The sequence below is a fragment of the Aythya marila genome, assembly GCF_965140915.1.
Source record: "Aythya marila genome assembly, chromosome: 2".
Lineage (NCBI taxonomy): Eukaryota > Metazoa > Chordata > Aves > Anseriformes > Anatidae > Aythya > Aythya marila.
This window is the reverse complement of record NC_139043.1, coordinates 33672515-33699027: the sequence shown is the minus strand read 5'-3', so window position 1 is coordinate 33699027 and position 26513 is coordinate 33672515. Positions and strand designations below refer to the sequence as shown.

At 39.1% G+C, this 26513-nt stretch overlaps 1 protein-coding gene across 2 annotated transcripts in view; it reads left to right on the top strand.

Moving 5' to 3' along the window:
- Positions 1-26513, top strand: part of RAPGEF5 (Rap guanine nucleotide exchange factor 5) — a 160943-nt gene that overhangs the window by 126719 nt on the left and 7711 nt on the right. For both annotated transcript variants that reach the window (XM_082753751.1, XM_082753750.1), the window contains 11 exons: positions 1168-1265; positions 2004-2034; positions 2985-3063; positions 5975-6124; positions 8767-8864; positions 10619-10741; positions 11984-12162; positions 14931-15021; positions 17439-17489; positions 18588-18675; positions 21859-21923. In XM_082753751.1, the coding sequence (XP_082609877.1) occupies positions 1168-1265; positions 2004-2034; positions 2985-3063; positions 5975-6124; positions 8767-8864; positions 10619-10741; positions 11984-12162; positions 14931-15021; positions 17439-17489; positions 18588-18675; positions 21859-21923 (1053 nt within the window). The remainder of the gene's footprint in view (positions 1-1167; positions 1266-2003; positions 2035-2984; positions 3064-5974; positions 6125-8766; positions 8865-10618; positions 10742-11983; positions 12163-14930; positions 15022-17438; positions 17490-18587; positions 18676-21858; positions 21924-26513) is intronic.

Below are 26513 nucleotides of genomic sequence, written 5' to 3'. Positions count from 1 at the left end.
TGTTTTGTCTAAAAAGCCTCAACAGCGAAAATTAAAAAAGCATAATTTTTCATATTTAAGATTAGTTCTAAATATCTATTTATAGTTTTTTTGCATGTTTTTCCTTAATGCCTTAGAGGAAGTCATGTTGAACATGCATCTGTTATTCATATATTCAAAATGAAAAAAACATTACTTTCAGGTATGAAAATTATAAAAGTACATGCAGTCTAGAAAATGGGGAAAAATAAAGAGGGTAGGAAATAAAACTACAGAGTTGTGGAGGTTCCTTAGACACACTGGTCTTCCAGAACAGGGTCTACAGTCAGTTTGATCATGGATGAAGGGCAAGTTTTGAAGTCTTTGTCTGAGGTACAAGGAAGAGTATAATGGTATTCCACAATGTTTGTATATTGAAAACACAGCTTTATGCATTTCTATTAAATGCATAAATATTCTGCCCCTCTTAGCAAGTATCTGAGTACCAAAACTTTATACTTGCCAAATAGCCATGTCTTCACTTGTCCAAGATCTATTAGATCTAGCTGATTTTTATGTTATTTTATTTTTATTTTTTTTCTCCCTGCTGATAGAAAAATGAAAGTATTTTGAGAGAATTTGTAGGATTGATCTTTCACCTTTCTTGAAAACTTTGTCTTGTAACTGGAGATCTTCCTGAGGGCCTTTTTGCTCTGTTCAGTCATTCACTCAAGTAAAAAAATGAATATTTAACTAAATTTGAAGAAAGTCTTGACTCAATTTAAAATGTCTGCAAACATGAGGAAGTGAAGAAGAACATTTATTTTGAAAGTCTAAATCAAATTATCATCATTTTGTATGAGTGGTGATGGTGTGGTATGTCCTAAAGCTTCTGAATGGATTGTTCAGAACTAATCCACATTTCATGTAACAGCCATAAGTGCCATTTTATCTTTCTGTTTGTAGACTAGTGAGTTCAACGTTTTACTTTTTCACTTGGTGTTGATAAAAAGAGTGCTTCTCTGAAGACAAACTGAGCATTGAACTAGCCTGAAAATTTAAATAGGGACATTCTCTGCTGATTGCATAAAAACAAGGATGAAACTTATTTCAGTAGGCTAGTGCCTGAATTGATTTAGACTACTGATGTGACACCTTAGATTTATTTTTGAGTTATCAGATGTTTGCAGATACTATTTTATTTTGTAGACGATATACCGGAATGTATTAGATGATGTATATGAATATCCCATTCTTGAGAAGGAACTGAAGGAATTTCAGAAAATACTTGGGATGCATCGTCGTCAGTAAGTATTGATTATATTTGTGATCAAAGCTCATTTTATTTAAAGTGTAATTTATTTTTGTTGGCATCTTGCTGGAATTCAGTAAAGATAAAGGGATGAGTGATACAAATACTGTATTCACTTTTACAATACATCTCGTCTCTAAAGTAAAGCTAGATTATTCCATTTTATCTGATGTTTGTTGGGTGAAGTGTGTTCTACAATTGCTCCCATCAATTTTGGTTGTGATGATTTCCAAGTAAAGCAATAGTGTGTGGAAAAACTGGCAAAATGTAATTCAGAACCAGCAGTCTTTGACTTCAGACGATGCATTCTCTCTCCTCTTCCCTGCAGTATTGAGAAGCAAATCTCTTTTGCAGTGGTTGCGTTAGGGTTACTGTTTTACTAATAATTACTGTATTTGTGAAAGATATTTCCTCGGCACATTTTTCTAACAAATGGAATCATTTCTGTGATTTGTCCTTTTGGGAAATTGAAAGAGCTGTGACCCTGGCTGGCACTGGTATCAGTGTCCTCTGGGATCTCACAGACTTTCTTTTTTCTGCATTGACTTTGCAATTCACAGTAGAGTTTTCTGGTTGAGTCAGATGCCCTTAGCTTTCACTGAAGGAGCTCTGCAGCTATGCTCTGGTGAACATTTAATGTTAAAAAAAGCTTTTTTATGTTGTAAACTTAGATAGCTAGAACTTCCTAATCTTTGAGTGGAAAGAATGATTTGGATTTTCCTTTTTGTTTCAGCACTGTAGATGAATATTCACCACACCGAAAGGTAACACAAGCCTGTTTCTTGCTGATTGCTAGCTAACTTACAATCTCACTTTCTTTCCTCCTCTCCACTTTCACGTCTTTTCTTGGTGTCTCAGTTGAAAGTGACGGGTGACCAAAAACATGACAGGATACGTCAGTGAGGCTAGACCTGCAACATTACTTAAGGATTTTTATTTTTTTCCTGCCAGTGTAGCCTAGATATCAGTTGTGTGAACTAACCTGCAGTGGCTGTGACAGTATTATCATCTTAACAATACATCCTGAGATGTCAGTGTTGAATATTTTGAACAACAAAGGTCTGGGAGCACATCCTGCCTGGCTGGATAGATGCGGCAAACCAGCCTGAGCACAGGCGTTGACTGCAGGTGGCAAGTAAACAGAGTAAAGGGGGATTTGTTGTGACAGGGACAGAGAAAGAAAGAAAGAGAAGAACATGGATTTGTCTATTTAACCAGAGGTAAAAGATGCAACTGGAGAATGTTTATGTATGAACTTTGCAGAGGTGAACTGCTGAGCTAGTGAAGTCTTCTGGATTGAAGCTGTAGCGTATAACAAGCTTAAAATGTTACTGCAGAAATGTAGAGGGCAGAACAGTGAAATTGCCAGGTAGGCTGATTGGTACATAGGAAATGTATATAAGAATAAGTGCATAAGAAATTAACTTTGTGCGTGATTACAAATAACCTTGAAATGTCGAGGCTGCTTGGCCTAGGCACATCTCACTTCCTCAGAAATTCCCACCTTTGCCATTATTTAGTAAGCAACTCCCAGTTTACTGATCCAGGAAAGGGTGGGTGGATTTCCTATACAGAAACCTCTTGGCCAGATGTATGCGCTGAATGCTATATTCTGTGAATTACTGCTTTGTAAAGGGCAGGAATGCAGAGAGTCATTGTTGTCTCTTTTTTTTTCTTTTTCTTTTTTTTTTTTTCCTCCCCCACTCCCTCACAGAATAAAACCTTTTTCCACCAGTTCAGTCTAAAGGAGAGCTGGCTGCAGCACAGAGGAACCATGAATGAAGCAGAAGAAAGTAAGTATGACTGAAAGAGTGGGGGAAAAGCCTAGTGCACTGCCTTTAAATGTCAGGGCAAAATTGTTTCTGAGTAAGGGCTGCCTGTAAGGTACACATTATGGGACATACAGATTCTGAACAGGACCCTAGGACCACAAACAAGAAAGGTTTGGCTGTATAAAGATTATCTTTCTGACTCCAGCTTTGCAGGGTCTCAGTGGTAGAATGATACCTCAAGGGCTTTCCCCCACCCAGTTCCTCCAGTGGTTCTGTGACAGAGCTATGTGATTCACAGGAGAGGCAGCCTATCCAACAGACTTTATTCCTGCCCTGTGTCATGATTTCAGTCTCTTGACCTAGATGTTTGGTGCAAGAGGTGAATGAGCCTGTCAGGTTAAGTGGGGCAGGATCTGCTAACTCTGAGAACCGGTGTCAGTTCCTCTCTCCTCAAAAACCTTTCCTTCTGGAGGTTGAGATGCCACTATGCTTTAATGTCAACCATTTCAAAATATGACTTCCCTTCGTTGTCGGTAATGCAATAATAAAATTAAGCTCTTGCTATCCCATAATGCCTTCAAGAGGAAGTAGGCAGAGAGGAGAATAACACCACGCAAACGAGCAGAGAACAGGCAGAAAAATCCTCTCCTGGGAAACCTTGCCCTTTAACAACAAATCTTTATTTCTCCTTGGGAACAAAACTCCACAAGTTCATGTTGAGTCAAGATATTTTTAGTGCTCATTTGTGACATGGCAAGAAAACAGCTCCATTAGTGCCAAGTCTTTTTCTACACTATGTTCTGCTGATAGGTAGCCTCTTTCTGCGCCTGAAAATCTTCTTGAGGTTTAGGCTGACGAAGCTGCTTCTAAAAATGTAATTTCTAGATGAGAACCCCCACATCCATTTTTCTTCTTAAAAAGTCTGACACCGCTCATGAGAAGGAAAGGTGCTGGCACAAGAGAGGGGACAGATCCCATGGCCATAGGGACAAGAAGAGTAGAACCCAGCAAGGCCATAAATTGCTTTGCTCTCTCTCTTTGTGAGCGTGAGCCATGGAAGATGCTGGTACTGAGGGAATTAAATAGAAAAAGTGGGGCTGGGGAGAGGAGAGAGATGCCTGGGTGTGACAGAGGGAAATGGGATGGGCTGTGGAGTGCTGCCAAGAGATGGTGCTTGTAGAGGATGGGTTTGTCCAAGCCACACCATGCCTCTTGCCCTCAGGGCCAGAGGTCAGACTAGAAGCATTTTATCTCCTAATATAATGTTACCTCTCAGGGTTGTTTACAGCCCATGCCCACAGCCTCCTGGTGGCATTCCCTCCTGCATCTCACTGAGGGGCAGCGTAGGCTCTTGAAGGGATGTCATGGTCCATGCCTATAAATATCATGGATTTGTGGAGGGGAAGAGGATCAGTACGATAGTTGTTCTCAAGGACCTGATTTTGTAGGTTGGTTCAATGCTAAATAAAGGGTATGTCAACAGCTCAATTATAAGTTAATATATTGCTGTCACTTTCCCCTCCCAAATGGCAGAGGTGGAGTTTTCAAACAAATTCACTGTAGGCAAGTTGTGTTGTGCTCTGCATATGGAGGCCAAATATTGCTGTCTTATTTATTTTTTTTTTCTACCTTGTAATTTAGAGTGCAGTTTGATATATCTACCTTTTCACTAGTTTTATGCATTCTGAAGAGAGATTCTGACACACGATGAGCACCTGATTTACTGTCTGCCAGCAGATATAGGTTAAGAAAAAAAATATAAAATCAAATGACTTTTCTTCCCCAAGGTTAAATGTTAAGTTCCTCCTTCCTTCTTATCTTTGTTTTTCTTTTCTACAACACAAAAAAGATGCTCAGTAAGATAGAGTCCTTAACCACTTCTGGCATGGTCTCAGTTAATGACAGTGCCCTGAAGCTGTGAAGATTTGTACAACAGGCAAAATTGCTACATACATTTGTCAGTAAAAATACAACATTTCTGGAGAAGAATACTATTATCTTATACTGTCATGGTAGCAGCCTGTCTGCAATAACCACTTAAGTAGAAGAAAATGAAAATTTTAAGCACTTAAGCAAGTAAGGAATCCAGAGCTGTGGCAATTATCATTAGCAGATGTCATTTTGAAACATCTGTGCCAGTCTGCAGGTCTGTTTCTTTCCTTTTAAGTATGGCAGCTGTATTTCAAATATCTGGCTACAGCAAACTCAGAAAGAAAAAAAAAAAAGTAAACCTAAAATTCTGGGAAACAGGGAGCATACATCATTTTCATAGCAGAAACAAGGTACTGCTTGAGCCAACCACAGCGTTACCAATGGGAATCTCCTGCCCAGAGCCTAAACAACTCTTGGACTTCCGTGGAAGTTTTGAGCCCAGGGAATTTCTCCAAACCAGTCCCTTTTATGTGTGCTGCAAGTGACTCAGGAAGAGAGTTTTGGAACAAATTGCACTGCAGTTCAGGCAGCCTCTGCTGGTGCTAACATACCCCGGCAGTGCATGTAGTTTAGATGTCTCTTGAGGAACTTACTGCTCCAGGTGAAAGTGGAGGGGCAAAATAGTTTCTGCAGCAGAAGAATGGTGATTTATCTAAACCTAAAAGGAAGGGGCAAAACGTGGTAACAGCTGAGTTTGCAGAGAAAATAGACAGCAGAGGAGGTTGTCAGCTATGCATCCTCATGGTAGGAGCTCTTGAGTAGGTGTTGCTGACATGCATCCATGGAAATGCATCTGTTTGTCCCTGTCATCTCCCAGGAAGAGGGGGTGGTGAGGGGGAAAATGGTGATGGTTGGTGCTTAGTTTCACATCCCTGTTGGGCAGGGTGCGGGAGCAGCCCTTCCTGCAGCTTGGGTATTGCAGAGACTGGGTATGTGCGTTCCCCCCTTTTCTGCTAGGGTCTCTGACTTCTGCTGAGCCTGCCTTTCTTCCTCTGTGCAGTATTCTGCCGCGTGTATATAACGGAGCACTCCTATGTCAGCGTGAAAGCTCAAGTAACCGCTTCGGCACAGGAGATACTGAAGATTATAGCGGAAAAGATCCAGTACCCAGAGGAGGAGCTGGCACTGGTGACAGTCACGTTCTCTGGTGGTAAATACCGTTCCTTCATCCAATTACTCACCCTTTAGTGCATCACCTTAAGGGAGGGCTGACATTTTCTGGTGCAAGTATACAGCTGTTCCTGCATGGGCCCACAGCTGGATGACCAGGGAACAATGAGGAGCTGCATCCCAGAGTCGTTCCCATGGCAACTGCTCATTCTTGGGTCCTTCCGGATGCGGTGTTTCCATGCTGGGAAGGGAGTGCAAAGGACTGTCCGTATCCATCAGTATTACAAGATATTTTTTTTGTTCCCCACAGATAAATCTACTTTCACATCTAAATTAATTTGGAAGGCAATGAGGCATGGTTTGCTTTTAAAATATAAAAGGGAATAGCAAATACTGTATGTGTGACTGCTTTCTTATTTACAGCATGGGGAATGAATATTCTCCAGGAGAAAGGAGGGAGACATATATTTGCACAGTCAAGATACTGAGGCAGTATTGCTTATGACTGACATTTTTTGCCTGTTAGTTCAGTGTTTCTCATTTACCAAGAAAGGCTTATTGTCTTTACGTGGAGGATCAGACTGATTGTGGGCTGACACTAGGGACCAGCCAAAAGCCAAGATTTTATTTGGTGTCTGTCAGGCCTTAAAATCACTGGTCAGGTTGTTTTCTTCATTGCAGTATCTTTTCTTATTGAAAATAAAAGAAGTGATGTAATTAGGTACATGAAAAGGATAAGCTGGACCTGCAAAGTAGGGCTAAGACTTGAGAATGCCTGGGCTGTGCTCTCAGCCAGCATTAACCAGTGTGGATCCCAAGACAAAGGGCAAACCTGTAAAGACACTGCATTCAGTCTTACTTCTTTGAAATACAGACAAATGCTGGCTTGTTCTGTTTATTTATCTGATTCAGAAGTGGAGGTCACATTTTCCCTCCCCCATGTCAAACACAATTAAATAACCTTTTTTTTTGCAGGATTTTGGTGTGGGTGGCAAGGAGATGGCGCCCTGCCCTGGCAATTGAGAGCCGGGGCGTGGAGCAGCCACACGGGAGCATTACATGTAGGCGTCCTGGCCAACTGGGTTACATCACTTGCAGATGTACTTGTTTTACCCTTGTGTGTGCCCAAACTCGAGTCCATTGCATTTTGCAGCACTGCAAGATCATTCTGCTGCTGTTACTCTTCGGGTGTTTTGCTCCCGGTCAGGAGCAGAGCAAGTTTTGCTCTGATAGCAATAAATCTGGTGCTAACTACCTAGTTATCTAAAGAAAACCAGCAATTCATAAATAATGAAACATACTATTATCTCTAGACTGCATTGTTTCCTAAGAAAGCCACAGAAAAAAGAAGTCACTGCCATTTGGCTGTTCAATAAGAAGAAATCATTAAAATGCAGGTACAATAGGACTATCATTTGTACACGACCATTGTAATTTCCAAAATGCTGTTTGGTCACATGGAACGAATTAATTGGAGATAGCACAGTTTCAGTATCCTTGTTCCTATGCATTGCCACTTGTGTGCTGTGTGCAATAAACAGCAGCCTGCCAATGCTTTATTTTTTCCTTTGTTTTTCACTGTTTGCGTGACTCAGAGCTGTCATCCACCATCCACTTGGAGGGCAACAGGTTGAGCATTGAAGAACGTGTTTTTATTGTACTCTTTAAATGAACAAGCAAGGTCTTTTTATTCAAAATTATCTTGAAAGGACATACTGGTAGTTCAGCATGAATGTTTCTGGCATCAGTGTGAGCACAGGAAGGGGAAAAATGGATTGTTAGTAATGATGTTTTGCACTCAGACTCCTGCTTCTACCCCTCCCTCATAGGCCATGAAAAGTCAGCTGTCAACATGCTTGTTGTGCTTTTGGATCTACATTAATACAGTGACTAATCAAATTTCACGTCAGGTCTCCAGAAGATTACTTGGAGCCTGCAGGAAGAGACAGTTTTCCTAAGGCATGAGTGTTTAGCTGTGTTCTGGATCTTCACCCTCCCCCCCCCACCTTTCTCTGCCCAGAGAAATTGCCCAGAGCAGAACGCTGCCCAGTGAGTGGAGAAAAAAAGTCCTTTCTCTTTGCTGGCTGTTTGGTGTGTCCTGCTGGTTAGTAAATAAATTGGTAAAGGTCTAGAGGAATCATTTCTCTACATAAATTAATTAACAAGGACCTTTTTTTTCCCAGTTATTCCTCTGCTCTATGGGTTGAACAGTTACTGATGAGTTCTCCACCCCTGTTCTTTTTTCTGCCTGTGACACACAGCAGGTCAGTCTCTTGAGGATGAGACACGTTGCTTTAACTGAAGTCACTGCATTTGTGGTGGATCCACTGGGTTGAAATGAAATGTTCACTAATGCACAGGAGGTTAGACTAGAAAATGTAAGGGTTTCTTTCCATTCTATGGAAACTATGGACTCTGTGAAGTCCACACTGAAAGCAGGTTATGGAAGACTTTGTGCTCTCGTCCACCATCAGAGACATTTTTCTTTTATTATTCAGAATAGTGTGGAGATGATGAAACCATGATTGGTATATGTGTGTTTAATGCTTGATTATGTTCTAAAAAAAAAATAAATAAGTGGCTTTACAAATATGTTTGTAATGCTTTTTTTTTTTCTCGTATTTATATGAAGCTTGTATTCCTTTTTCTGAAGCTTGTGTGTTTTATTTTCTATTTTTAAAGAAAAACATGAACTACAACCAAATGACTTGGCCATCTCAAAGTCTTTTGAATCATCGAGTCGTATGTTTGTCTACCGAAAAGATCTGACTGATTCTTTGGTAAGGATGTGTATTTTGTACTTCCAATTTTTTATGTGTCTGACTCCAGATCAAGGGCTTCCTATTCATTTAAGAGTGTGTTTTCAGTACATGACTTATTTTTCAGTTCCTTAGTGAAGCTTACTAAGCTGTTCTATACCTGAAAAAAAATCTTGCATTAACAGCAGTTATTTGACTGAACAGTAATGGAATTTGTTCATCAATTTCAAATATACCAAAGCTTCTATAAAGCTTAAATCTTTCAATCTATGTCAGCCTAGAAAAGCTGGCTTGTGGTTGTACAGGGCTGACTGAGATGAGGATTACTTCAAAGCTCACAACTCCTTTTTTTAGCCCTTGTGCTTTTACGATACATAAAATAGCTAGTATAGAGTTACAGAAGGTGGAAGACAAACTCTACAAACCTACAAACGTGGAATTACTACATGTAGTTATGTATATATGTAGTGTGAGTTTTACCAAAATTACTGAGTATCAGCATGACCACAGTGTTGCGGCATCCACATGGTTATTTTGTGGCTGGTGGCATCTCCTTTTCTCTTCCGTTTTTCTGTCTTTCTGTGTCTCTGGTGCTGGGGAGGGAAGCATGTTGAAAAGCAGAAGTTGTCTCATTCCCTCTGTCCTCAGGAAATGGGATTGAAAAATCTCTCTCCCTGTGCTTTCCCCAAACCTCAGTGAGGCAGCAACTCCAAGATTTAATCTTTTCTGCTAATTATTCATATGCTTCGAGGAAAGTGCAGGGACAGTATTGCATCTGACTTCTATTTGTTGTCAGCACAAGTATCTGTGCATTCATCCTAGCAATGAGAAATGTCTATTTACATTTTGTTGGATCAATGTGCCCTGAAGAGCTGACATGCTGATATCATTGTAATCTGTCATCCCCATTATCTCCAGCATTCTAGCCACCTCTAAAAATGCTAATATTAAGGAAGGGTTTCTAGTACAGACAGGTGACAGCCAATCTAGTTTCATTAGTTGCATAATAAAAATAGCAAAACTTGCTGTAACTGTCAAGAATATAGCACCAAAGTAATGGCTTAACTGATAAGAATAATCTTTCATCTTGGCAGATGGTTCATGTGCCAGGTTTCAGACTGATGAGGTTAAAAAAAAAAAACAAAAAACAAAAGAAATACAAACCTTTGAAAATCAGAGCTAATAATGGAAATTCAAATGACCCTTAATACTGGCGATACCAGTGAACTCCACAGTGATAACCTAAGTAACTTTTATGAGTCAGAACCTGCAGTGTTTTACTATTTGTTGGCAACTGCACTTGGAGTAAATTATGTTGAATTTATGCTGTTTGTAAATGTATGTAGATTGGTGGCAAGTTTTGTATATTTATTCTGGAGCTGGTGTGTTTGCATGATGATTCCTTTACCTTGTAATACAAAAATTTCCTGGTGTCAAAATTTACTTTCTTGATAATTTCAGAAGTTATATTTTCATTATGTTCATTACCTGTTTGGTCAGTGTTCTACACTTAAGGTTTAGAGAGAATAAGAGAAAGGGAAGGAGAAATCCTAATCCAATGGGAAATCATTGATCCTATTGACCAATTCTTGTTTCAGGCTATTTATTAAATAGGCTATAACTCATTGATTTTGATTAGTGTGGAAAAAAACACCTCAGTGCACTTAGAAGATTACTTACTCAGTCAGCTCTGTTTTGTACCTTGGTCTAACATCTGTTTCATTGTGAAGCTTTTGGTATTTGCTCAGAATTTTTTGTTCTTGTCAATTATTTAGAACCCATTTGCTGAAAATGAGGAGTTGCAGCAACGGTCTGTGAGAATTTTGGGAATCAACACCTGGGATCTTGCCTTAGAACTAACAAATTTTGACTGGAGCCTCTTCAATGCAATTCATGAGGTGAGGAGCACCATGCTCGCTTCAATGTACATTGTTCTCATGCAGCTGTATATTGCTTTGGTGTCTTGATATTGCACCAGGATTTTGGAGCATTGGTATTCCTTGATTCTTGGTTCACTGTCATGACAATATGATGTCACAGTTCTCAGTAGTTGTGGTATTGAATCAGGTCCAAGACATGGGTTGTAATCCTTGATACTGCAAAAGTTTGACAAAGGTTTGTAACTTCCCTGTGGTGGTGCATCTCATGTTCCCTGTATACATCGTGGGTTTTATTGAAACTTGCCTCAAGAGAGTAAAAGATCACAATTATTCTCTAAAAACTGTCTGTATTAATGTGTTGTGGATGCAAATTGTCCTTTGCACTCAACAATATTCCAGTAAATACAGGACTCTATGAATAAGTGACCTTGATTTCACTTTAATCACACACACACACACAAAAAAAATAAATAAAAAAAATCACTATTTCAGCAAGTTAGATGTTCACATTACTGCTCTGGTTAGGTTTCAATGAAATAAAAAAACACCGGGCAGGCTTTATAAAATGTCATAATATCCCACTTCAGTGCCCATTGGATTGTTTCAATGACTTTGATAGGTTCTGCTGTGAGGTTCTGAGTAAAACACACAGCTAACAGTACAAAATGTCACTTGAAAATATCATTCAGTGAAAAGTGTGATGACTTTCTGAGAAAGTGACTGGGAAATTCCCTTGCCTCTCATCAGATGCTTTCCTTGATCTTTTATTTCATGTTCTTTTGCTAAGGTTAGACACTTCAAAACAGAGCTAGTCAAGATATTTTTTCTTTGCACAGAAAGCAAGACCCATGCTTCTGTTCATGAAAATTTGGCCATTTTTAGCAAGAAATAGGAGTGGAAATTTTTCAAATTCTGCAGTGCTCTGGGATTTGGTTGCTTCTTCCTGCTGGAACAGAAGTGATGAAATTCAGAAAGAGACAGATTAGTTATGTCCTGTATCTTCCTGAAATGAGAAGTGGAACTGCAGGAAATCTTAAAAGAAAAGTACATCTTGCAGGACTTCCAGTTCACCTGAATACTGTAATAAGCCTCTAGACTGCTAAGCCAAACCAAAAACTGAATCATTTGTGATTGGCTCATGGACAATAAAAAATAGCCATTTGTATCCAAGTCTTGTCTCAGAAATATTTGTCATAATTTATAACTTCTTTATATTTAAGTCATTTTTGTATCCCTAATAATATTGACAATGTCTTCCAGCAAGAGCTCATATACTTCACATTCAGCAGACAGGGCAGTGCTGAAAACACTGAGAATCTCAGTCTTCTGCTTCAAAGATGCAATGAGGTCCAGCTTTGGGTTGCCACTGAGATACTCCTCTGCAGCCAGCTCTGCAAACGTGTACAGTTGGTCAAAAAGTTCATCAAGATTGCTGCCCAGTAAGTTACTAAAGTTGCAACAAAAATCCTTGAATTCAAATGCTTTATATATATGTATATATGGTGGGAAAAGAGAATTAGGTGCAAAGCAAAGACAAAAACCTAATTTGCCATCCTGAGTTCTAAGAATGTAGTAACCATACCTAGATAAAACAGAACATAAAAAACGACAGCAAATACTGGCCAAAATTAGATGTGGTGGAGTGTATGATGTTCAAATCTTCCCCAGCTACTCTGCCAGTGTATTTGCAGCATCAACTGCAAAATACATGATGATGTAGGGCTACCTCCTTTCTTAGCAGGGCTAACCTGAGGAGGCATGTTGCAAAACATTTGAGCAGCAACACTCATTCTCCAAAGACTACAAGAGAACCAGAAAACTGTTTTAAAGGCCTACCTCTAGAGAGAAAACTCGCTTCAGTAAGCTGTTGCCCCATGCAAACTTTCCCAAAAGTTTGGAATACTCTTTTAATTTGTTGAAATGGGTGGGGGAGGAAGGGGGAAGGGAAGGGGAGGGCAGAGGTTCTTCACTAATTAGATATGGCAGTCTATTCTTGCACTATTAGTAAGTAGTACTGGCATTTATTCTATGCCTTGGAACAAAATACACATATACTATAGACAGAGAGTTCTTCTCTCTGTAATTATTCTTATTTGGGTAACCAAGGGAATGGAGCAATTTAAATATGTGCAACCATTCTTCTTGCCTTTCTCCACTTGTTGGTCTTTTGCAATATTTGAATATGCATGTTCATGGAAAATGTATAATTTGTTCCCCTCATCGACTGGGTTGATTTAATTTGCAAAGCAGTTACATACAAAAGGCTGTTCTCTACTGAAGCAGTGCCTTTGGTGAAATGAATTTTTCTAATCTAATCTAGTGTAACTCATAAATGTGATTTGATTTAGGTTGCAAGTTCTGGGGTATACAGTACTGCTTTCATTTTCTGCCTTATCAATGGCCAAGTTTGGTCCAGTTACGTCAAAACTGGTTGGTTCTGTGTGCCTTGCTTGCACCACAATAGTGTTAATTTGCATTCCAAGAAAAGTTTCATATGTCTCACATGAATAGGGATATATTTGTCTCCAGACTAGAATCTTTCTCTATGTGAATTAATTCTGTGTCTATTAAGTGAATAGTTGAAGCTGTGGAAACTAAATACAGTTGTCAGTAAATGGAAGTCAGGCTCTCCCAGTGCACTGGAGAAGCACCCATCAGATCAGTTATGTCAAAATCTGCATACTGCTGTACAAATAGGACAGTATCTAGTTCGCTGAGGTCTTGTTTTAATCCAAAAATCATCTTTCTAAAACAAAACCTTATAATATCTCATAAATTCTGGACAAGTTAGGGTGGAGAAATAGTGTGCTATGTGCAGCCACAAGCAGCCCTGCTGTTTTGTTTATGACCAAGGCAGAGAGGTAGGGAGCTGAGAGCAGCTCTGACTGCTGCCTGTTTTCTCTTTTAACTTCAAGACACGACACTTGAAGTTAAGTGAGAGATGTGCCATCTAGAGATGTTATGCCTCTTTAGTGTGAGCTTTATATAAACTTGTAACAAGTGCCAGAGAGTTTCCAGTCTAAGGCCTTGGCATGTGCTTTTCCACGGTGATTAATCCAGTGAAGACAGTGGATTCACTCATACCTAAAATCATCTTAAGAGGATTCTCTCTTACACGCACACATCTTTTTATTTCAGGATTTCAAATTTCCTAATGGACTAGAAATAAGCAGGGGCCAACTGTATGTAGTGAAACATCGAAGAATAGAGGTATCAAGCAAATTCCACAGGGACCACTATTGGAACCAGTGCAAACTGCAACTAATTTATAGGGATATGTAAATTGAACATTAATCAGATTTTCAGACAATAAAAATGATGAGGGATTGCAAATGCATTGGAGGATTTAAAAAAAAATAAAAAAAAGAATGATCTAAGGAGTCTAGTGGCATGTGCAAACAACAGTGGGATAAGATTTAATTTAGATAGATGCAAAGTAATTCAGCTAGGGAATGCTAATACTGAGCTGAAGAAATAACTGCGTGATTGTAAAGAACAGTGCTGTGACAAAGGTCTTTGGGTGATAATAGATGACAAATTAAAGACAAGGACAAAGTGTGACGCTGTTCCAAGTAAATATATTTTATATTTGTTTTATACTTGCATAGGAGAAAGATGTAAGAACTTAGAGGTGAAGCAGTAATTGTGCTTCTCCTTCTTTTCCCACTGTCTCACATATCTCCTTGGTAAGAAGTAGGGCAGGGAGAAAAGTTAAAATGAATTACAAAGAATTCAATGAAAGATAATAGCAATATAGAGAAATAGATTGCTCTCCATGACCACAAGGAAAAATTGAAGGAACCAATGATGTACAATTTACAGAAAAGATGAAAGAGGGGATGAAAATATTTATAATACAACACAATAGAGGTCAAGGAATTATTCTGTATGGTAAAGGACAGCAGAGAGTAACTTGGACATTGAAAAGGGAAAATTACTTCTGACAGCAAAGGAAGAAAAATAACCTGCCAACAACAGGGTTGATGAGACAGTGGAATGTGTACTAAAAAACTTCTTAGAGACCACATCACCTAGACTGCAGGTGGCCATGATAGGACATTTAATGAGTTCATTATGTGGAAGATGATTGTATGTTAGTGCTGAGAGTTGAAATTGGGCTCAGTAACCTAGGATACCTGTGCATTCCATTTATCTCTTATTCTGAGGACAAAAATCAGAATACAGCATTCATATTTTTATTCCACAGCTGTAAAGCCCAAAGAAATCTGAATTCATTCTTTGCTATTGTTATGGGTCTCAACACTGCGTCTGTCAGCCGGCTGTCTCAGACCTGGGAGGTAAGACACATCTTTGTATCTTTTAGACCCTGTCAAAAACATTTTTCATCTATGTTGTGTACTGGTGAATTGCCTTTTCTTCCTAATTATTTGTTTTTCATGCTGAAATCTAACAGAGGGCAAATGCCACAAGAGAAACTTTACTGTGACCTGAAGCCGTAGGTACACAGCCATTCAAATAGAACTAAATATGCCTTTCCAGAGTTTCTAAATAAGAGCAAAGCAAGGAGATCTTACCCGTTTTTGGAAGAAGGGGGTGGGTGTGGATGGGGGGGAAGTCAGGTACATTATCTTAGCATTTTAAATATATGTCAGAACAGAAAGTCTTATAAGAAAGTCTTATAAGATTGGTTCTAAACAAAGCATACCTTATTATGGAATAATTTCATTTATTCAAGGTATATATATCTTTGCTGATGAAACTAAAATGGAGGAAAAAGTCATTTAATGTAATATGCAGAGAAATTTCATCCCTTGCCACCCGCCTAGCACCATAAGTGGGCAGTACTCAAAAAAATTAACATGTAACACAAAGTAAAAAAGCATAACTGTGATCTCCTTTGTTGGAGATGCCCTTGAGCACCAACAGCTGAAACCCAATGGCCGTTGAAGGGTCACAAAGCTATCTAACACAGTCCAGTGAAGTCTTTCCCTCTTAGCTGAAATCATGCATGTGAAAACATCACCGTGTATGTCAGTGACATTGGCATGTAGAGAAATATGTAGAGAAATGAGGGCAATGACTGCTGCTTTGGGATGGAGTTTACAGGGACTTGGATAAGCAAGGCTATTTCAAATAACAGTTAAAGCAAAAAAAAAAAATAGGAAAAAAATACACACCTGAGGAAAACAATACAGAAACCCCTTGTTTCTCCAGCTACTAAAATGCCTTGCCCATGAGGGAACATTTGCCCTCTTATGGGTTGACTTCATCTCTTTTCTTTGGGCTTTGGTAGGAGAGTGGAAGGGGCTAAATACAGGTGGCAATGGTGGTGTAAGTGTCTCCAGCCTGCAAGCACACAGAGCTCTCCAGTGCGGTGAGACCCCTCTGAAAATCGTGTGCCACAGATGTTCTTCTCTGGGAAGAACAAAATGTATTGCTTGTCTGAACAGGGAGTGCCTCTGCATATGTATCATTGTAAATATGTCAAGTTCCTGTGTGTAAAATATTTATGAAGTTGCATATGTTTTTTATAAAAATTTACTGCACTGGAAATTTCAAAAGCAGAAGGTTATTTGCATTAGTAATGTGACTTCTAGAAAGTAGAGCAATGTTTATAAATTAATTATAATTACTTACACATGTAAATGAAGCCACCTAAATTTAAGCAACAATTTACACACTAAACTATATTGGTTCTGCACTTGAATTCTTAAATAAGTAATATACCCTGAGCATATTCTACTTTTTTTTTTTTTTTTCCACACTATGCAGTGTTTTAATGAGCCTAAGATTCACTGATTGAAGATATTAAAAAAGTGCAATTGCAATTCCACATTCAGTTATCTTTGCATTTTAATCGTACAGCTCATCCACTTAATCTTAATTGTTCTAAATCTCTTTGGTAGTGTCATTGTGGCTGTTGTGGTCTAAGTACACAGGCAAGGCAAGATTTGTAGTAAGGGGATATATTCTACTTGAGCTAACCAGTGTAGCTGGAAAAAAGATACGCAAACATTCAGGTCCACACACCCGTCTTCAAGTCAGAAATACAATAAGCAAAATTCAAATTGAACAACAATTGCTTTGAGTATGAGATGAATCCATTAAAGCATCTTAGAGAGTGGATGCTTATGGAATAGAGCAGGCATTAGCATATAGGGAATGAAGGAAGAAGTTATGTTGTACCTGAGCTCTCAAGGAGGGCATTTTGTGCAATTCCCTGTGGGATTAGGATGAGACCTCAGAGATGGGGTACTCGTTTTTTAAGGGAAGTTCTCGTTCTCTGAGAGCAGCATGGAATACTGCACCAGGGTGGTGTATTGAAAAGCACTGAGTGTTATGCCAATTCATTTCCAGAGCCCATAGTTTAGAGAGAGAGAGCAATTATAAAAATAATATTTAACCTGGTTGTGATTACAGAATCTGAATCCTCAGTCAGTGCTACTATTTCTATCTTGATAAATACAACAGATATGGACGCTGGGCAAGAAAATAAAAATGGCTGCTAACATGCAGTTTTTTGTAGAAGAATGGTGAAAGTGTGGAGACAAGGCTTCAGTCACAGGCATTATGTTCAGGTCTGTAAGTAGGGTGTTTAGAGCTGAGAAGCAGAAGTAACTGCCTGAGGAAGTGCAAAAAATCAGTCTCATGGAAAGAAAGAAAAAAATAATAAACATTTTTCTACTTTTTAAAATCAAATTTACTGTTTTTTTTTTTTTTTTTTTTTTTTTTTTCTCTGTGTTCCCCATTTCAGAAAATTCCTGGGAAGTTCAAGAAACTTTTCACTGAACTGGAAAGCTTGACAGTAAGTACAGTGATGACAGCCCAACAGAGTTGCTTGTTGTTACTTGCCATTCTTCTTTGTAATTTATTTCAAGACCGTCTGTCATTATCTGGAGCTGAAACTTGGTTACATCACATCTGAGGTTTGCCATAGGCCACAAAGCTCTCCAGAGCTCAGAGGTGGTCTCCAAAAAAGAAACAAGCCCTGTTCCTGACTGCTGGAGGAAAGGCAGAGAGAGGCAAACTTGTCGCTAGTTCACCAGTACCAGTTTGGAAACTGTTCTGTTGCTGTGGTGGTTAATCGTCCTCTATCCAAAGAAATGTGCTGCATATCAGAAGACAAGGAGGGTAGTTTTAAAAAGCTAAAAAAATAAAATAAAAAATCAGAGGCTCGGGATCTTTTTCACCATTATTAAAGCTGAGTAAACAAGTGTTTCCTCTGGCTGTCAGGGAGCTGGATGCCTGGTGAGATCGCTGCCTAGTGCAGGGAGCATGAAATCCAGCCTTTAACAATTGTCATGCTTTTGCACTTTGAGTCCTTTATTAATTAACATGTTTTCAAGATGTCTGTGAGCTGGTGTACAAAACCGCTTATTCATAGAGGAAATTGAGATGAGTTTTTGAATTACACAACACTGATGATACATAGTCTCTTATTTTCTTTGACAATGTCCAATATGTTCCTTTTATCTGAGACTAGGCAGTTTTGTTTCTTGGTTATTGGGTGAGAGGGAGCAAGGAAGGAGGTGTTTATTTTTTAAGAAGAAATTAATCGGCAATATATTCCAAGGGTATAATCAGTGCTAGAAAGTAAGCTGAAGAGATTTTGCTAATAGAAATTTGTGGGGAAATCATAGAGCAAAGTGAATCTGTTCTGCAGCTTACTCCATTTTTAGAACTGTTTCATCTAGAGGAACATAATTGCTTTTGTTGTTTTCATTGTTTACATTTCCTGTTCAGTTTAGTAAGTCACCTAGTTTAGAAAACCTTTATCTACCTCGTTTCCGAAGAAACCTTTTTATATATAAGTCATGTTCAGATTGTAAGCCGATAATGGATTTAGAATTGCTCTTTTTATAGCCTATTGATTTTTCTCTCTATTACCCAAATGGTTTTGTAGGACCCTTCTCTGAATCACAAAGCTTACAGAGATGCATTCAAGAAAATGAAATCTCCGAAAATTCCCTTCATGCCCTTACTTCTGAAAGGTATTGTTGAAGCTTGTCTACTCTTTTTTGTCATGTCAGTGCGTGTACAGAAATTTGTGATGGTTAGTTAATATAATTAAAAGGTGATTTTTCCTTCACATGGGGTTATGATGTGTGTGACAGACGCAAGGATACCTACAAGATAGTGCTCAGTCTTGATAACAATAAACACAGCTGCTTTTTAAGACGGGGAAAATGGCAATTTTCACACAGGTTTTCAAATGGCAGTGCTTTCCCTGGCAGGCATGGGCAGAGCAGCCTGTGGTGGCTGCAGTTGCATCCCCTTGAGGCTGTCAGGCAGACAGCAGTGCTGTGTGTCCTGCAGGCTGCATGCACACAAGCAACCATGGTCACACTGCTGTTGGGAGGGTTTGCCTGGCCTCCTTGAAGCAAAACTGACTGGTGTTACAGATTTTGTAAAGCTATGCAGAACAGGATCTGCTCCCTTCCTCTGTCCTGAGAGGAGAGGGTTGTCAAGCCTCCTGTAGGTCTGAGATACACAATAAAACTGCTTGCTTAACTCAGCTAGTTGGGCAGCTAATTCAGTGGCAGGTATTTCAAATACTCCATTATCTCAGCGTCATTAATTATTAATCGTCTTGTCTTGAACATGACAAATTCATTTGATTAGTCCTTTATTTGGAAAGTGTTCTCGTTAGGCTGTTTATGCTAAGCTGCTACTGCTGCAGGTTTAAAATGTTTGAAGACAGGTCTCTAAACAAGCTGGTGACAGTTTGGGAGCCATAAGGCACTTCTCTTCTTTGCATGCATCAAAGGAGTTTACATAAATTCTGATGGATACAATTATCAAGACTTCAAAAGAAGGCAAATATAAACAAGTAACTTGTAGCAATGATGTTTGCACAGCGTTGCAATACAGGGTATAAAAGCATGCACGTTTTTATAAGTGCATTCATGCAGCATGTTCTCATGTCTCTAAAGTGTGTTGGATATAACAAGGAGACTGCAAAATGATACAGTAAGCTTCTTCAATACAGTGATCCATAAGGAGATGTTGCCCTGGCTGGTAATTCTCAATGTATTGTACAGTACATGTGACTACATGCTGTATCAAACGTGTTTGTATTAAAATTATCTACAAGACCAATAAAATAAGCATCAATAGCACAGAAATCATTAATAAGTCAACAAATTAACTGTATTTCAACACAAGAGGAAGAAAAGTTGTTTCAAGAAAAAAAAATCAGTATAAACCTTTCACTAATTATGAAAAATAACGTCAGAATGTCCTTTAAACTTAATTAAATGTAAATGCAGAGCTCTCTTACAGCACAGACAGCATGAGAAAGTCAGGCAGATTTTTCAAATATGCAATAAAATGCTGTGTTGTACCATTACAACATAGCTCAGATGCAATTTTCTGCTCCACTGAATTTATCTAGACTCTTAGTTGTTGGCCGCAAAGCAAATTTCTGTTCCTTCCACCCTGAGAGATATCCATTGCAGTCACAGACTTAAAAAGCTGTCTGGAAATTTCTGCTTCCAGTAGAAGTTCCTCATTAGAAGTGACGTTTTTTCACTGCACTGATACAGAGACAAGTAATGCCTGCCTGCCAGCCTGGTCCTGAAGCTGTGTCCTTTCCGTGTCCTTTTCCCCGGGTGCCCCAAAGGTGGAGGACGTGCAGATGGTCCTGTTCCCTGCTTCCCCTCTGATTTTTTAGGGTTCCACCCAGAAGCAGAGAGGCGCTGGAGGCATGCCCAGCGTATCCCCACGCTTGCCCCACTTGCTGAGGAGTCCCTGAGTAGATCTCGGCTCCCCGTCCACCCCTTAGGCAGAGCTCTGCCTAATGAGTCCCAGCCTCGGGTTTCCAACGCATATTGAGCCATTACCATTTCCATTCTAAGCAATTACAAAACCTCCCTCAGGCACAGAGTGAATCTTTGAAACAAAAGGAAATAAATCAGGTTGGCTGTTTTGGGGTAGGATGACAGAGGTTGGTAAAGCAACCGTCAGTGTCAGCTGCAGGTTCCTGTCCTAAACCCATCCGAAACTAGCATTCAGCTTGGGGACCAAGTGGACATGAGAAGGAGTCCTGGAGATGAGCACAGGGTAATGTTGAGATGTGCAGTTACACTGGTGTACTGGAGCTTGGCACCTCAGCAGAGAGAGAGCTGTGACTTATGAAGTAATAGTGTCAGAGTCCCATCTCGTTAAACCAGTGCTGGCTGCTCCTGGTCCTCATGGGTACATGTGCATCCATGCAGTGCACAGCTAAAGCAGGAGGGAAGTGATAGGGGGGTATGGGTGGTGGTGGTGTCCCCTGACACCCCTGACTGATGTCCCCGACAGTATTTTTGTTGCCCAGAGGATGCACCACGGGAGGCAGAGTTTCAGTCCCCATAGGGAGTCTGTCCATGACCTCAGGATTTCATGTCTGAGGCAGGTGTTGCTTCGTGTCCTAGCAGGCATAAGAAAAATGGAAAAAAAAATGACCTCCAGTTACAGTTTTAATTGTAATTTTAACCTCACAATGTTTGTTTTGCCTGATTTCTTTTTTTAATTTTTATTTTTTTCTTCCCCCTCCAGTTCGTTACAGTGTGTTCAGTTCCCTTCCTGGAGACAAATATAAACCTTTTCCTTTTCCTCTCACTGACCTTTTTTTACCTTTGCAAATTCTCTCCAACAATGCTGTGTAAGAGTCTTTTAACTCCCTGGGGTTTGCCTAGCCACAATGCTTACTCCAACCTAGGGTTTCAACTCTAGTTTAGTCACTTGTGTTTAACCTCACTGTCTGGTCACTGCTGTAGCCCACATCGCTGTGGGGACTTCAGAGTCATGCTGCCCTACAGAAGGAGATGAAGGGGAGTCAGAGCTGACTCCATGCCTGGTAGCTGTGCCCCCTTGGAGCTCTGGGCTCAGGGACTGGCCAGCCCCTGCCTGGGCATGGCCATGAGTAGTGTGGCTGGATCGATCCCACATGGTGCAGAGAGCAGGAAGAAATCTGGGCTCTCATTTGAAAATCTTCTTATTGCTATGTATATGTAAAGTCTATCATGCCAAGCTTTTGTTCCCTTTTTGTAAGGTACTGTGGCCATCCTTTGTGGGATATTTTCCTCTTTTTTTTTTTTTTCATTGTTGTTTAGTCATTTTATTTCTTTGTACTGAACCACAAAGTCATGAAAAGTAATTATTTTCCCTTATATATATATTTTTTTTTTCAGATGTAACATTCATCCATGAAGGAAATAAAACATTTCTGGATAACCTTGTTAATTTTGAAAAACTGGTAAGTTAATTTTGTCATTCCTGTTTTTCATAGAAATTCTCATTCTCTTCTTCCCTTTCCCCCTCTTATAAGACTAAAAGGTTTACTTGTGAGTGAAAGAAGAGGAAGTAAACAGAGGTTAGCTCTGCTGCTTCAAAGAGCAAACAGGATAAGACAGCCATCAGTTGAACTCCCCTGCCTCCTTCCTCCGCTACTCTTCTCATTCCTTCCTCCCTCCTTTTGTCCTGTAAAATAGTTGAGACAGTGGTATCCAGCATCAGTGCCACACAGTCCACTCAGTTCATTCCCAAAGAGACCTGTTCCTTTACACCACCTTGTGGACTGTTTCTACTCAGTTAAGTCCACCTGCCTGAGCTTTCTCTGAGTTGTTTTATATTTTCTTAAGGCACCATAGAGAAGGTGGGTCCAGTTTAACACTAGTGCCTGGTATGCCAATTCCAGGGATTTCAAATTAAAATAAAATTTATGATCTAGGTTAGATGATGAAGATACTAATACCTAAAACGTGAATTAGTCTGACTGTACGTATTACTATATTAACTGTTATATGGAAGGCAAATAATAGAAGTATCCTTGGGTACATCTATTCTATATATGCTGTGACATCTATGCTGGCATGATATTCCAGATGGAGTTTTGATTTTTCTCATTTGCACTAGTTCTTTGTTGATAACACTTCTGTAGCACTGAAAACCATAGCTAATATATCAGAAGAGTGTTGGCAAGGAGAAGTTTTGGTTTTGTTTGTCTGGCCTATTTGATCAAGAAGCCAAAATGTTCTTCCTGGTTTCTCTAGATGTGCAATGGCACTGTGAGTCCAGATGGTTGTTCCAAGGGAATTGTTCCTACCTATTTTCATCATGTGTTTACACTTATTCAAGAATGAACATGCAAACAGGGTGTTATTCATGAACCAGATGTTGAACTTTTTTTTTTCACATCCTAACATAACTTATATTGTCTTTCAACTTATAAGCAGATGTAGACTTTGTCTTTTGAACCTGAGATCCTCTTTTTGTGTTTTCTATTTGATTCCCGTACCTTTTCTTGTTGCAGACTTTAGGAGATCACTGATTTGCATTTAATGAAAGGTTTCCTTGTCCCAAGTCCATTAACTGTTTGACCTTTAGGTGTTTGCATAAAACTCATTAGCATGTTCTTCTTCATTGCCTCTTGGAAGTACATCCAATTAACATGTAAATTAAACTAGCCCTTGATGCACAATAATTGTTACTGAAATCCCCCCACTGGCCCATATATTAATTTAGTGGAAATATACGATATGATTCTTATTTCAATCTTAGCCAGACCTTGTGTGTTTGTTTAATGTCATGTATACATTTAATGTATGGTGGGCTTGCTTGGTAAGATTTCTTATCCTTCCTATCACCACTGTCTCCAGAGGTGGTGGGATCTTTGCTAATTGACTTCAGTGAACCAGGATTTCACCTTTTTGATGTAAAAGGATAAATGGGGCATCTTAAATGGGGGAAAAGTCTGTGTGATGGTGGTGGGGTGAGGGTTGCTAACACTGACACTTCCTCCAAATTGTTAGTGAGATCACACCCTGGGGAACATGTTGTCTCATGGTTGTCCCAAGTCCTGTGTATGTATGAATGCAGACAACAGTGCAAGCTACAGAAGTGGAAGCTTAGAAGAGATTTAAATAGGGGTGTAGGGAAACTCAGACAGTATATGTATCACACTGGTTCGTTTGGATTCTAAGGTATTTAGTCTCTGGGCATGAATGTACTAACAAGGCGCTTCACACATCACTGTGTATATGTCCATGTTTCTTTTCTACTTGTAAAGGCTTTGTCCCAGTGAAGAAAGTCTTTTCTGGTGTTTTATTACTGTGCTGAGCACTTTCTGACCGCTTGAGAAAAATTAGGGTTGACATTGACTCCTGCTTAGTTTGGGTCAAGCTGCAGAACCTCACCTGCAAATTTGCTGTTGCAGAAAAAGAAGAAAAGAATTATTCTACCATAGCAGATTACTGCTTTGGGGAAGGAATTTACTCACTGTCATAAATACGTAGAGATTCTGCTTATGAATTTCAAAGCAAAGACGGTTTATTATGTCTTCATTTGAGTCAGTACTTTTGAAATATTTCAGGTCTGCATTAAGCACTTGACCTGAAGGAAGACTTGCTAGTCTGAACCATTGTTTTTTCCAACAATATCAGATGGTTTAATAAAATATATAAGCTCTTACTGCAGTCCCTGCTTATTTTATATTCTTAAGCCATCATTGCCACAAAATCCTACCATGAGTGAACTTGATTTGACATTACGTGATTGCAGTGAAGATAAAGTTAATTCAAAGTATAAAGAAAAGAATTTGCAAGGAGTAGAAAAATAAATGACCTTTTGTCTTTGGAATGTTACCCAGTAATAGCAAAATTTGAAGGGACTACAGTGGTTTATTTAACTAAATGTTGGGTAAACTCTAGTCTACAATAGAGTTAGATTGCTATTTAATTCCATATACTCTTCATCTATAAATGAAAAGACAGTCTTACACCGTTACATCTGAAGATTTCCTGTGTATTTACTGAGTAGTTTCCCTGAATTGTGGCTTCAATTTTTTTTTTCAGTAGGCAGCCATCACCCATATCTTAACAATGACATGTCTTAGATACACTTCAACAAACTCTAATACAGGTCAGTGGCCATTACCGTTTTAGATAATGCCATCTTACATAGTATCTTCAGCAGTGAAAACTGTACATGCAGCTGAAGATTTTCAACCTTCCCCAACCCCCAAATATCTGTACAATTCCCAAGACTGAGCTTTTGCTATCATCAGTTAAAGGAGTGCTAATGATCCTAGGTAGCTGGGAGGCTGAAAACCCACAAGAAATGTGTTATTCATCACACTAATGGTATGCAAGCATCTGTTTAAACAGTAAGGAAATAGCATTTACTTTGCAGATGAGTAAGCTGATTTTCTGTATTACAATTGGATCCCAGAGAGTTGGAAATGGACAGACGCTCTAATTGGGCTAGTAAAGAAGAGAGATTTGGGATTCTGCTTTAATAGGGTGTTACACAAATAAGTTCTTCACCACCACAGCATCACCTTCAGAAGCTATCTTGCGATGGACCCCACACTGACTGATAAAAGAAGCAGCAAAGAATGAGAGTGTGTGTGGTAAGGGGGGGGGGGTTCTCTTAATTCTAGGAGCTAGATTCAAAGGGTAGCAGCTGAAAACTATGAAACACATTCTATGTTCCTAAGTTAGAAATATCACAGTGGCAGCAGTGGTGGAAGTTGTAGCTTTCCCAATACTCGCACTATTGACCATGAAGGACATCGCTTGGGAACTTCATTATAATCGGTGCAAGAACATCAGCACAAGAGAATGTGTGATTGCATGGCAAATGAAGTACAACATGTAGCAAAAATATATTTTAAAAATTGATTCACTGAATGTGAAGTTTCCATTAAAGCTGTTTTTCCTGTGATAAGCTTTCCTGCAGAGGAATTCTGTAAGCTACTCCCTGAGTGTTGAGAGAAGAGCTGTTCTATGTCATTCTGATTTTATACATATTTTGCTGAGGACAGGTAATCTGTTCCATCTCTGTTTATTTTTGAGGGAGATGTAAGAACACCATGAACAGTTTTGCAATGAATAGTTAAGCAATTTGCTTAAATCATTGATCAGATTTGGTGAGTTGTTGTTGGCCAAATTCTGTGTTTTCACTTTTCTATCACTGAAGCAATCAAATAAATAAGAGTAATGCTTCAACAGATGTATGGGTGAAATCTAGTGAAAATGAGTTTACTTTGCTGATTTGTAGTGAACAGTTCCAGTTTTTGTAGGTTGAAGACCTGAGCCTGAATGAGAAACCAGACTTAAACCTTTTATTTCCTCTGCGTAATCTAAATGAACATCCAAAATTTACTGTACCTCAGAAGAACAGTAAAATGACAATGTTTTAAGTAAATGCCATATCAAAGTAAACCATGTATCATGAGTTATGATTTGTTGGAACTGTAAAATGGACAGATATTTGTAACTCAGGGAAGGAAAAATACTTGCAGGAGTGTATTAAGAAGCACTGAAGAGAAATCTCTCATGTAGCCTGAATTTCCTACCTGCACTACCATGATATTCTTCCAGAGAATGGCCAAGGCAAGACATTTCCAGTTCTTGTGGCACCGCTGTATGGCTGTTGCAGCAGTCTTTCAGATGAATTATGATTCTGTAACCAATGATCCCAAGATGGTTTAATTATTCTACCATGAGGGAATCTGAATATAAATAGCTGCTGAAACATTGTACATGGCCCCACACTAAATGGAGAGAAGTTGACAACTACAAATGCATCTTTCTTAATCTTTCTTACCTCTGATTTATGGATTGGAAAGAAGAATTAAAGTTCAAATTTAAAGATATTTTTTGTTCCAGCATCAACTGAAGGTGAATTCTGCAGCGCCATCATTAATACTTTGTTAAAAGTCATTTTTTTTTCCAATGTATTCTGACTTCACATTTCATTTTTCCAGGACTTCATTTTCTCAGAGCATTAAAATCTTTCTTCTTTAGTTGGAAAGCCCAATAAATTAAAAAGTACATCATTCTGA